This window comes from Podarcis vaucheri (genome assembly GCF_965113315.1).
Source record: "Podarcis vaucheri genome assembly, chromosome: 2".
Lineage (NCBI taxonomy): Eukaryota > Metazoa > Chordata > Lepidosauria > Squamata > Lacertidae > Podarcis > Podarcis vaucheri.
In genome coordinates, this window is record NC_138760.1 from 60,550,259 (window position 1) to 60,562,770 (window position 12,512).

Here is a 12,512-nt window from a genome sequence, read left to right on the forward strand (position 1 = left end):
TGACCAGAAGTGCAAACTAATCCTTATTCATGGCAGGAAACCTCTTCTAAAGTTTTGTTATTATTTTTTTGTCCTGCTGTTACCATTTGTGTCGTATTTGCCAAATATTGAAATGTTGAAGCTTCTACTGAATGTAACTTAATTCTGAATTCGTTGCATTGTTCGCAATTGTCAATTCAGAAGGTTTTGACTTCTCGTTTGTAAAACTGAGTAATGGTGATAATTCAAGCCAGCAAACAGGAGAGAGAGAGAGAGAGAACAACTGATGATGCTTGGAAGCAGAACTAATACAATCTCATCATCCTGGTTCTGATCAGACATTTCCCCCAAAACAATCCTAATGCCAGGATGACCCAGGAATCCACCCTTTGCTATATAGCAGGGATGGGGACTCTGCAGCTCTCCGGATACTGCTGGACTGTAACTCCTGTCACTTCTGACCGCTGGCCAGGCTGGATGGGGTTGATGGGAGCTGGGGTCCAGCCACATTAAGAGAGTCACAGGTCACCCACCCATGCTGTGAAGAGATGAACTCTGAGAGACATTATCACACGACTTTTGCCTTACTATAGCACATGGTAACTTCTTAACGGGGAGTTTTCTTCCAGAAAACGTTTAGCAAATAAGATGTGACTTAAGTGCCAGATCAGAATGATCTAATTTGCCTAAAAATGAGGGTCAAATGTTTTTATGCAGGGTGAGGAGTAAAGAAAAGCTGATCTGAGATGCCCCATTTGTGAAATGTAGCAAAAACTCTGAAAGCTTTTTATGTACAGTATTGAGAGTGCAGATAGTTAGAAATATTTTTGCAGTGTATATTTAAAACAAACGGAACAAATCTCTAGTGGTACAGTATGAGCTCTTTTTAAAAGTCAATTATTAGTTGTCCTTTCAAAATGGGAGTCTACATTGTTTGTAAATCAAACTTATGGAATAGTTGGGTGTTCAAATGGAATTTCAATATCTTGGAACAGTAATTCACTTCAAAAGATTTGCAGATAGTTAAGAATGAGTGGTCTGCGAGGCTAACTAGAAGGGAATGTATGCGCACCATTGCTGTTTTCTAGTCTTATTTGGTAAAAACAACAACCCTAGTTTAGCCTTTTGCAAAGAAGAAAAAGAAAAAATGTCTAGTGCTTACAATGTTTAAGAAATCGATTGATGTCGCTGTGTAAAGATCCCAGTGAAGTTTATTGAGTATAATTCTTTCCATTCTCACAATCTCAGCTGGAGAACATTTACAACCACTCTGCACTGCAAGCTTCTTTACCGATGGTATTATCTGTTTTAAAACAAAAGGAAAAATAATAATAATAATAAAAGAAGCCCAGATTCCTATGAAATTTTGTACGGTGTGGTGTGTGTGCCCTACTATCACATAAATGAAATGCATCCTACTCAACTATCCGCTTTGGGGTAAAAACCAAGAGGTCCTTGAAATAATCCCGATATTCATTATAGCACCATGTTCTCAGATTTTAATAAAAGTAATTCCCCACCCTTGTGAATTCCCTTATGTATGTGTAAGACTAATTCCACTGGTCATGCATCTTGAGGATGTATGAAAACAACTTGCCTTCAACTTTTTTTGTGTTCTGAAACAATGGCTGGATTCTTAGAGGTTTTTTTCTCTTGCGATTTGGCTATCTTTATTGCATATTCATCTTCACTTCTAGAGTACTAACCTTAAAGCCAGAGAGGGGGACTTCTGCAGGCCAAGGGCCACATTGATCCACGGTCAACTCTCTGAGGTCCACATGTCAAAGTAGGTGAGGATGAAGTGTACAGTGAATGTGCCCCCACTTTTTAAAAAGGACCGTGCTTGGGGTGGGGGGAGTGTCTTGAGCAAGTCACACAAAAAACTTTTGACACTCCAGAATCACAGTAGGAGACCTGCCTGAGTAATCAGTAATTTTATAATATGTATAAATACATAAATATAAGGGCTTGGGTTGTTAATGAACATATTTTTGAAGGATATTGGGAGGCACAAAAACACTTTGGTATTACAGTAGAGTATCCATTCTGTTAAAAAAAATGTTTTTTTAATTTCCTTTTTTTTAAAAAAAAAAAAAAGGACAAATTTTGGGGTGGGGAGGGCAAAAATACCTCTTGGGGCCTGTGGGTAACAGATTAACCATCCCTGGATTAAAGTTAAGTTTGTGACATCAACTCTAAAACATACACTGAATGAAGGCCTGGCTAAAGTCCATAATGGACATTTCTGAGGAAGTTTACTCCTGAGCTTTAAATGTCAGATCTTGTTCAATAGCAGAGGCCTAATTGTATTCTAGCTTCTACAGTGACTTTGTACACAAAGCATAAAATCAGGCCACTAGTACACAGTTTTTCAAGGATTCTTTGAGAAAGGAAACAATTATTATTTAGAGGCTGTTTAACTAAACAACAGAATTTATAAGAACTTGATGACACAATCGACAATCTAGCGCTCAAAGCAGAGTTCAGGATTCTTCAGCATATCCAATGCAGAAATGCCACTTAATTTATTTATGCAATGTATTTATATCCCACCTACTCTCAAGTCAGGATCCAAGGTGGCTTCCAACATTTTAAAAGCTTCATTATAAAATGCAGAGCAATAAAAATGAACTAGCTAAAAAGAATAATCAAAATTCATCACAAGACATTAAAAACCAACAATTATAAGGTAGCCCAGTGATCACCTTCGTCTGCATCAAGGGCTCTGCCACACTTCTGTATGCCCCATGCCTAGAAAGTACAGGTCCAAGCAGTTTTCTGTTTGCTCCACAATTTCTAAGCATGGGTCCTTTGCCCAGCTGCTTTCCCCTGGAAAACCCGCTATTTAGTGACAAATTGGACCAAACCAGATTGCCATGTGTTCCAATTTTAAGATCAGGTTTTCCTTGAGTAAGCAGTGAGGCAAACAGAGACAAGCACTTTGAAAACTAAGGCCTGTCTGAATAGGAAGGTCTCAGCTTGACTGTAGAAGGATAACAAAGAAGGAGCCAATCTAACCTCTCTTGGGAGCGAATTCCACAAAACAGGTGCCGTCACAAAAAAGGCTCTGTCTCATGTCACCATCAACCACGTTTCTGATGTTGATGGGACTAAGGGAAGGTGCTCATTTTAGCACCTGAGCAGGTTTCTACAGGGGAATGCAATCTTTCAGGTAGTGTGGACCCAAGCCTTCAATTGCAACTTGGTACACTGTTTGCAAGCTTGTCCCGGATACCATGTGGTCATCGAAGCATGGATCGGTATGATTGCATCAGCAACCACCACCCATTAATAGATGCAGCATAGCAACGAGACAGGCAACTGAAAAACGGAAAGTGTATGATCCAAGCAGACTAAGGCAAGTCTGAGAGTGACTTACCTAGATGTTCTACAGTAGTTTTGCTGCCGAACATCCAACAATGTCACTGTAACCTTTACACACCTGATACACTGAAATAAGTATTCATAATGGGTTTAAAACTGACAGGTAGCCTATTGGGACAGACAGGCTCCCTCGGACACAGGTTGCCCATAGACTTTCACAGTGGCTTGAGCCATTCCAACTACACACATCCATAAAAAGGGTGTGTGTCTGTGAAGATCCTGTACATGTTGCTTTAATGGAAGACAAATCCTTCTCTTAGGTTGCCACGTTTAAAACATACACACCTCATCTTCTTCATTGATTTTTGCTGCAAGAACCAAGCAAGCTGTTGCAATACATTGGAGATATTTTAACTGTGCCTAAAAGAGAAGAGTAGTAGTTTAAAGAAAAAGAAAAAAAATGGAGGAAAAATACCCAACTGGGAAAATAACTATTGAAAACTATCTATCTATCTATCTATCTATCTATCTATCTATCTATCTATCTACAGTAGTGCCTCGCAAGACGAAAATAATTCGTTCCACGAGTCTTTTCGTCTTGCGATGTTTTTCGTCTTGCGAAGCACGGTCCGTCGCAACTGTGCCTCTTCAAGCGGCTTTAAAAAAAAGCGCAAGACGTTTTCATCTTGCGAAGCAAGCCCATAGGGAAATTCGGCTAGCGAAGCAACGCAAAAACGGAAAACCCTTTCGTCTAGCAAGTTTTTCGTCTTGCGAGGCATTCATCTTGCGGGGCACCACTGTATCTATCTATCTATCTATACACACACACACACACACTCATGCGTCTGAGTTGCCTCACTGTGGTGCACCAAGCAGTAAGAGGAGTCTATCTGAGTAACTGGAACATGGCAATTTAGCAGCAGTACTCTTCAAAGCTATACAATGGTACCTCGTTTTGAGTCCGCCATGTTTAAGGTCCATTTTGTCCAATGTCTGCGGCAAACTCGGAACGGGTTACTTCCAGGTTTGCCGCCGCGCAGAAGCGCTAAATCGTGCTTCGCGCATGCTCAGAGCATTGCTTTGTCGAGCATCCTTTTCGTCAAGCATCTGGAGCTCTGGAATGGATCCCGGACGCAAAAGGAGGTACGACTGTATATGGTTTATGATGGAATCACTTCAAGTAATTAATACAAGACAGAAAGGGCCTGGCATGAAATGTTTAACAGCCACTGCTTTTTTAAATATCAGAATTAGGACAGGGAAGCGAGATCAGTGTTATTCACGCAGAATGTACCTATTCCATATATTCCCTTTGTTTTCATTTTAATCAAAGCACTGGGATGTGTTTCAGCCCTACCTCATGCTAACACTGATGGAGAAGCTCGGGTCATACTTGGAGCTGTGGTATACAAACAGCTTACAATTTAAGGCAGGCTTCATGGGGTACCAATAGGACTGCACTGCACATCTGGATCCAACTCTCTAATATTAGATGAGTGCATGCTGCAGCCCAGCGAAATCCCCATTATATTTTCCATTGATAATAAAAGGAATAGGGTGAGGTTGAAGCTCTTTACCTTCACTGATGCCAACAACCGATTAAAAAAGCTGACAGCCAGAGCAAACGTTTCGGAGCAAAACTGGAAGAGCGAATTCGATTCCCTGATCCACAAAACAGCTTTCTCATAATAAAATGGAGATATGTCTGTGCCCTAAAATGGAATAATGGGGTTGGTTAAAACAAACACAATAATTTGGGATCTGCTGGAGTTTAAAGAACATAACTGAGAGCAAGGCTAGAAATATATTCCAGATTTTTTTAGGCACACATAACAGAGATTTTGCTCTAGCTTCTCATTGCTCACTGTAATCAGGATTTGTTATTAATGTCTAGATGGAAGAGTTTTTGTTAAAGACAAACAGTCTACTACCCAAGTGTAAGAGGATGGTTCGCAGGTGCAACTACTGAACATGAGAACAGAGCTCTTTGTTTTTACCCAGGCTCAGTCTTTTTACTTGTTTGGAAGGATTCTGTTGCTAAGTAAAAATAACTAAATGTATCCCAGACTACAAAATGCCCACCTGTATACTACAAAGTGCATGGTGGTAGACTGTATGGGTGCATATGATGGGACTGGTTCCCTACCCACTAGAGCAAACCAATTTATATTCATTTTATATGAAGGAATTATAATCAATTTTTGAGGAACTCTTCTTTATCTCCCTACCCCACTCAAACTGACTAAATAAGGTTGCCAATCTAAGGAAATTACTGGTCAAAGGTTGAAAAATGCATGCCATGTGGCTCTCCAATTTCATGAATCACAGTCCCTTTCTATGAAGAGCATACCTTCAGTGTGAAACCATGGAAGACTGGCACCTTCCAAGTCTCTGTCTCTCTTGCTAGAGCATGCTCCATTGCCAAGGCAAGTTTCTGGCTCTCCGGAGGTCCTGTGCACTTCATAGCGGTTACTGAATAGACCGGCTTCCTAGTGAGGAACCACTACCTTACAACCAGAAAACAAAATAGAACTATTACTATTATTTCTTACAGAACTACAGTCTAATGTGTAAATGGGTCTGCACATAGACTATATCAGTTGAGGCTCTAAAACCATTTTGCCATGTACCTGTACATTACAGGTATGTTTTGATGACCAAACTCTTGGCAGGCAGAAAATATTATCTAGACAGGTCACTATATCTACTAGACATGGTGACTAATAATTCTGGCTAGTTCTAACCTCAAATGCAATGTGTCATGATTAAGCAACTGAACAGAAGGCTACTCTTTTGTTTATTGTTTTAATCACCTTCTGGTCTGGCTTCTTTTTTTAACCTTCTTTTTTCATGCTTCCTGGATGAAGCCTGTCCTTGGTGGGGACCAAAGAATGTGATACACCCACTATAAGGAAGGCACTTTAAATGACTTCACATGAAACTATTTCCAGGTGTCAAGCTGTGTGCATTTAGCAGCTCACACTCCAAAATGGACCATTTCCTCTATGTGTCAACACAAAGCCTCTCCCACAAATAGGGGTGGTGACATGGAGAGAAGTGCTCTGTTCACACAGGGAGCTGTGGCAGACAGAGAGCTCGCCATTTAAAGCAGCATTCATGGGGTACCAATCATAATGTCTACTGGCTCAAGCACACAGGGAAACACAGCCAACTAACACTCTTTCCCCCCACTGAACGTGGAGAACTTCAAATCTCTTCTTTGGTTAGGGAGACCCACGACTTATGTATTCTTCTACAATTTATATCTTGCACCTTCAACACTAGCATGATCCCAGAGCGGATTACAGAAATGTAATAAAAGCAATAAATAAGGCAATACTTAAAACAGAAAAAGCATACAAAAACTAAAAGCAGGCTCATTTTGTGAGCCCTTGCCATAGAGGCAAAGACATTTGTTCTTAAAAAAAAAAAAGCCCTGAGCAAACTAAATCTTTAGAGAATGGTATTTAGGATTATGTATATGAAGCACTACAGAAAAAAATTAATTCTCATGGGTGTGAACAAAAAGTGCCTGTGAACTTGTGCTTCTCTATAACTTTGATTTCGGTACATTTGTTTTTACATGTGCACACACATATAAACTGACATGCATTCCCATGGCCAACCACACCCCAGTCTTGCATGCCAATTTGAGAACTGGCCAGAATGGTAAACATGGTTCAATGCAAATGTCTGACATCTCAGAAAAGTGACATATCAGAATGAATGGCATGGTGCTAATCAAGATTGGACAATACATTTGAATGACACATGTCTGGCACACACAAAATTATGGATGTACATTCAAACTTGCAAAGAACAAAAAAATGAAATGATGACAAAGGAGGCTAAGTGTACAAAATCATGTTGGATGTCTCACTCAAAGTGATCTAGCAGCTGTCCTGGGTGGGTGAGAACTGACCCGCGGTAGTGTGTTTAATTATCTGATCAAGTCACATCTTCTGGGATTTTTCTCTCCTCCCCTTGTGAAATTCTAATGTATACACACAGAGGGCACTTTTTCCTATTAAATTCTAAACCAACAAGATCCTTCACACAGCAGGGTAATGAGAGATCAGATGATGTCGCACATGTCAGGACTCCCTTCAAAACAACAGCTCTGCAACTTTTTGTCTAGACAGATGAAAATGGACAAACAAGCAGTGATTACATCACACACAGAGTCACATGTCCTATGGTACCCTACCTGACCTTGCAAGTTCTGGATCAGGAGACAACAGAGACAAGGTATGTTTCCCCTTCCCTCGAAAGATAGAAGAAGCAAGGGCTGGTGAGGGTGTCCACAGGAGAAAGGCCTGTGGGCAGCTAAAGCAATGGAATGAAGCATTATGAATGGCACAGACTCATATGAGAATGGACTGGAGCCCATTTGCACAACACTGCATTTACAGTGCCAGAGGATCCATGTGACTATTTGATTGAGGTGTGACTAGAAATTGTGTTAACTCATACAGAGGTTGTTGGGCTCCTGACCAGGCTTCTCAACAATGGAGAGCTTCCAATTTTCCAGTTAGAACCCCTCTTCAGACCTTCATGCCAAATGCACTAAAGCAAGGGATGGAATGGGATAGGGTGGAGTTGCTCACATGCCCATCCCTTCAACCTCTACACAAATAATTGTGCAACAGGATTTTCCGCTCTCTCCTCATGTACCCCCAACTTTTTGGACAAGATTTGGGGACAGTGCATGGCACACATGTGGGGCATGGAGGAATTACTACATTGCTTTATGGGCTAATAGCCGTAAATAAATAAATAAAATAAATAAATTACTACATTGCATATGTGGAAATCATACTGTTTGCACAACTGTTTCGTTGACTGTCACCAAAATGAGTTCTAATAATTGTTAGGGCTTAAGCCCTGTTCATGTGAAAACAAACAACCCTGCATTTTTGCCCAAGGGGTATTTTATATGCATTTCTCTTCGCTGGATTACATGCAGGCTCAAACTGTGGATGGAGCAGGGGCACAAATGCAATCACTAGTGTGGGGCAGGAAATTTTATAGTGCTTCATTCACTTTCTAAGCCACTCTAATTGGCATTGGAAAGTTTTCGGGGGGGGGGGATCGCTATAATCACAGGCAAGCCCCATCCCCAACACCTCTGTCTTCATGTATTTAGTGTGAACACCTATAGTGAATTTGTAATCATGTTCATTTGAACACACTTATAAATCCTCCCACATCCTCCCAGTTGAGAGGTTCCAAGAGTTCAACAGAACATGCTTAGAAACCCTATTCAGACCTTCACACTGGGGACAAGGCTTGCATCGGCCCCCATTCACATTTTGAGCCCTTCAACGTTCAGCTGAATGCCTGAACATGGCTTAAATTGCCAGGTTTTGTACTGCACCTCTCTCCTACTGTACAATCAGTCTCTGAATAGAAATCTGTGTTTCTGGAACACTGAGGTGCTGGGGTTAAACACACTGCATGAAACTGGACCCAAAATTAATAAACAAAGGACTAGCCCAATATGACAGGTCCAAGTTGCAGAGAGCAGAGGTTGCAGGGAGCAGAGGTTGTTGCAGCTGTTGAAAAACATTGTTCAAATGCTGATGTATGCAGACTGCTACATAAAGTACAAAAAAGTCCACAGTAGCTTCTACAGAATCCTAAGTTTAGCAACAAATCAGAAGCACTCAAAGATTTGTTACCACCCTCAAATTTGTTACTCAAAAATTAGGTTAGAGCAAGGTTGTCCCAGCCTCCTCAGCTTGAAGAATTAATGGCTGCCCTTTTCGCCACTACATGTGGGGATGCACCGGGCATAATATCATGAAGTGGTTTGCTAAGCAGGCTATAAAAGTCTTGCAACTGATCCTAGATGCTAACAGATCATAAGCTGTGCCTAAGATCAGAAACCTCCAGGTGAGGAACCTTTTTCCTTCTTAAGGCTGCATTTCCTCATGAGCAACTTTTCAGGGTCTGCTGCCAGTTGTGGGCAAGGCCAAAGGCAAAGGTGTATGCGGTCTGAGGTGAAAGTTGGGTGGAGCAATACTATTACATTTTTATAGTAGTCTACCTTTCAGCCATGCCAAGTCTGATGTTCCTACATGCATATCTCTGCATCCAAGCAAGGAGCTCAAGGATACAGTCCAGCCAACAAAAAGCATGTGAGGGAAGAGTGAAAAAATGACAGTGAGGGGTGTGGCCTGGGGAGAGGAGGTGTGGCTATCCCTTTAAGTAACCACAGCTAAATTTGACCAGGAAAATAACACAATTGAAAACCCTCTTCCCTCACCAAGAGAGGCTCCCCTGACACCTTCTTTTATGTTGTTTGCATAATAGGAATTTTTTTTTTAAATAACTTCCCCAAACTTTCTAATCCTCTGCAAAATTATTTTAATGCTGTTTTGTGTTTTGTTTTGCCAACCAATTTTATGCCACTGTTTTCGATGGTGATCCTAGATTTATTGTAACCTTAATTTCATTTAAGCTGGTGGGTGACTTCGTTGAAGGGTAAGGAATGAATATCCTCAAGAGATAATCCCATCTGAGTGCGCCACTGCAAAAAGTTTGCACTTCTCATAACTTAGAAGCCTTTGTTTACAAACACGGATGCGTTTCCTAAGTAAAAGGAAGGCCACAAACTGTGGTTCTCCTCCATGTAGCACTGACATCGGGCACATCCTGTCTAAAACCTCAAAAAAAACCCAGCCTTATACAACAGGGAGAGAAGAGACAGGAAAACAAAAAAGGCAGGAAAACAGACGGCTGATAACCACACGACTGGCCTCCTTCCGTTTTCACGGAAGGAAACAAAACAGACGACGCTCGGATCACATGACTGGCTGGCACTTTAAAACAAAACACACACAAAAGTGCCCAGCTTTTGGAAAGCAAAACTCCAGGCGAACGAAAGTCAAGGGAAGAGATCGACATGGCTAGAGGCGCCTACCAGAGTGCCAGCCCCAGATCGGGACTTGGGAGGGGGGGGGCACATCTGTCGGTCTCCAGAGAACGAGCCTCTTCCTTCCCCTCCCTTCTGGTCCGATGGGCTCTTACCTCTCTGCCCGGGGCTCTGCCCTTGGCGCTGGGGGCGCTCCTCTCATGCTGTTCGGCTCCGCGTCGCAAGCAAAGGCTCGATCCGATGGGAAGAGGAGGAGGACGAGACGCCTCCTCCGATCATAGTTGCGGCTGGTGAAGTTAATGGGCCCTGCTAAGTTCCAGAAGTCCGGGTGGAAGGAGCAGCGTCCTCCTGCTTCTAAACCCAGGGTGGAAAATAATAATACAATAATAATAAAGTAGCTTTAAAATATATTTGTTGGCTCGCCGATGCGCCGTTTGCAAGGTTCCCCTCTCCGAGAGCGCAACAAAACGGCTGGGAGAGTCCTTTCTTTGTGGGCGGATTCAAACCGCGGCAGGCTCCGCCTCTGGGCTTGGGGGTTGCTCACAGCGACAGCGCCTTTCCCCCGGATGGGTCTTGTGGGGGGTGGATGGGGCGAACTGGCTCAGGACGTGACGCCGTGCATGAACCTCCAAGGTGGGGGCGGGTAGGGATCACTGGGCCAGGCGGATTCAACCCGCGTGCGCCTCCTGGCTGACTCTGGAGCAGGATCACCAGCAGCAGCAGAGCGTCGATTCCTCTGCTGCCCCAGCCTCCTGGGGGATCGCTGGCCCGTCCCCAACAGTAACAATATGGCCTTTGTTTGGACTGTTCTTGGAAGAGAAAACTCCCAGTGATCTCTCCTCTAGGAAGAAGGGGGGAAAGGCAAGCAGTCTGGCAAATTCTTCTCCCTCTCTCATGAGACTAGAACTCAGGGCTAAGCAAAAGGACCATGAACAAAAGTACTTCTTTACAGAGGGAATTTGTTCCCCACAAAATCCACCAACTTGGAGGGTTTTAAAAGAAGATAAATTCATGGAGGGCAATGGCGATGTTCTACCTCCCCTGGTGGAGGCAGAGTGCCTCTGGATGTTAGTTGCTGGGAACCTCAAGAGGGGAAAGCACTCTTGTCCTTGGGTCCTTATTGCAGGCTTCTCTGGGGCATCTGGGCTGGCCAGTGCGAGAACAGGACCCTGGATGAGATGGACCTTCGGCTGGATTTAGCAGGACACTTCCTAGCTTCTTAAGCAAATCGCTATGAAAATTCATCGGAATGGCATACTTGCCCAAGCCCAAGACTGAGTTCTTATTCATACTGCAATTCTGGTGGCGAGATAGGAATCCTTTCTATAGGCAAAACAATTAAATGTATAGTGTAGATGGGGTCTACTATTGTGTCAATAACAAAAAAGTTCATACTTTTTTTTGGGGGGGTGTCCCCAAAGTCTTCCCAGAAAAATAATCAAATCATATATAAAGAAAATGCAAATCTTGAGAAAATTTGGTAGATTTCGGTTTAAAGGGTGAGAGATAACGTAGTTTTACAGTAGTGATCATCTTATTAGCTAAAATAACTTAAGTGCATAAGCAGAGTGCTGCTGAATTGGACCAAATGCCTATTAAGTTCAACATTCTGTTCTGACAATGGCCAATCTTGGGAAACCCCAAGCAAAACATGAGTGCAGAACATCTAGTGTAGACCACTAGGAGTCTTAAAGAGGTAGCTGGTGTTTGTTTGACATAATCAGGTCTCACCAAATTCCAGAATACTTTCATTTGGTGATTAACTTGTCCATAAACAAATGGCCCCACATATTGCCAAGGTATTTCTGCTGGAAGTATGTTCTTTGAGCATGTGAAGATTCTTGTTCCAAACGCAAATAACAAGATGGGGCATGAGACCTGCATGAAGAATCTTTGTTAGGCAATTTGTGAATTTGTCAAGTAGCACTCTACCTGGATCCATAGCAATGGGTTGCAGCGCTTAAGGCCATCACATATGCAAGAACATTCTCATTTTCCCACACACGCTCCAACAGTGGGACTCAGTAGAAAGCCCTGAAATGGAGCATATGGTCCACATATCGATGTACGTGCTTGGTTGGTACGTTTATGAACATTTATTTTATATATATAAGACCTTAAACTTTTTGTTACAGTTCTCACAAGTTATGTGGCAATGGGCGCAACTTTCACTGACGTCATGCATTTAGCATGTTGTGTGCAACCAAGATCCACTGTTCAAACTCTGCGAGTGTGAGGGTGCGAGTTTTGGAAGGCAATTGTTGTAGGCAGCAGATTACACATACACACACAAAAGGAAAAGGGTTTCCTCTCAGTGGTAGCAGGACACGTA

General features: G+C 42.4%; 1 protein-coding gene and 1 long non-coding RNA gene across 2 annotated transcripts in view; one reads left to right on the top strand and one right to left on the bottom strand.

The window, feature by feature from the left end:
* Positions 1-56: 56 nt before the first annotated feature.
* On the bottom strand, positions 57-10,778 carry CCNI2 (cyclin I family member 2). Its single transcript, XM_082213717.1, has 5 exons — positions 10,336-10,778; positions 5,654-5,810; positions 4,881-5,015; positions 3,649-3,723; positions 57-1,282 (listed from the first exon to the last, which is right to left on the bottom strand). The coding sequence occupies exons 2-5, from the start codon at positions 5,765-5,767 to the stop codon at positions 1,097-1,099; spliced, it is 510 nt and encodes a 169-aa protein (XP_082069843.1). The 5' UTR covers positions 5,768-5,810; positions 10,336-10,778; the 3' UTR covers positions 57-1,096.
* LOC309527155 overlaps positions 4,137-12,512 on the top strand; it is a 39,557-nt gene continuing 31,181 nt past the window's right edge. Inside the window, exon 1 of the long non-coding RNA XR_014217122.1 lies at positions 4,137-4,446. This is a non-coding gene — a long non-coding RNA (uncharacterized lncRNA). The remainder of the gene's footprint in view (positions 4,447-12,512) is intronic.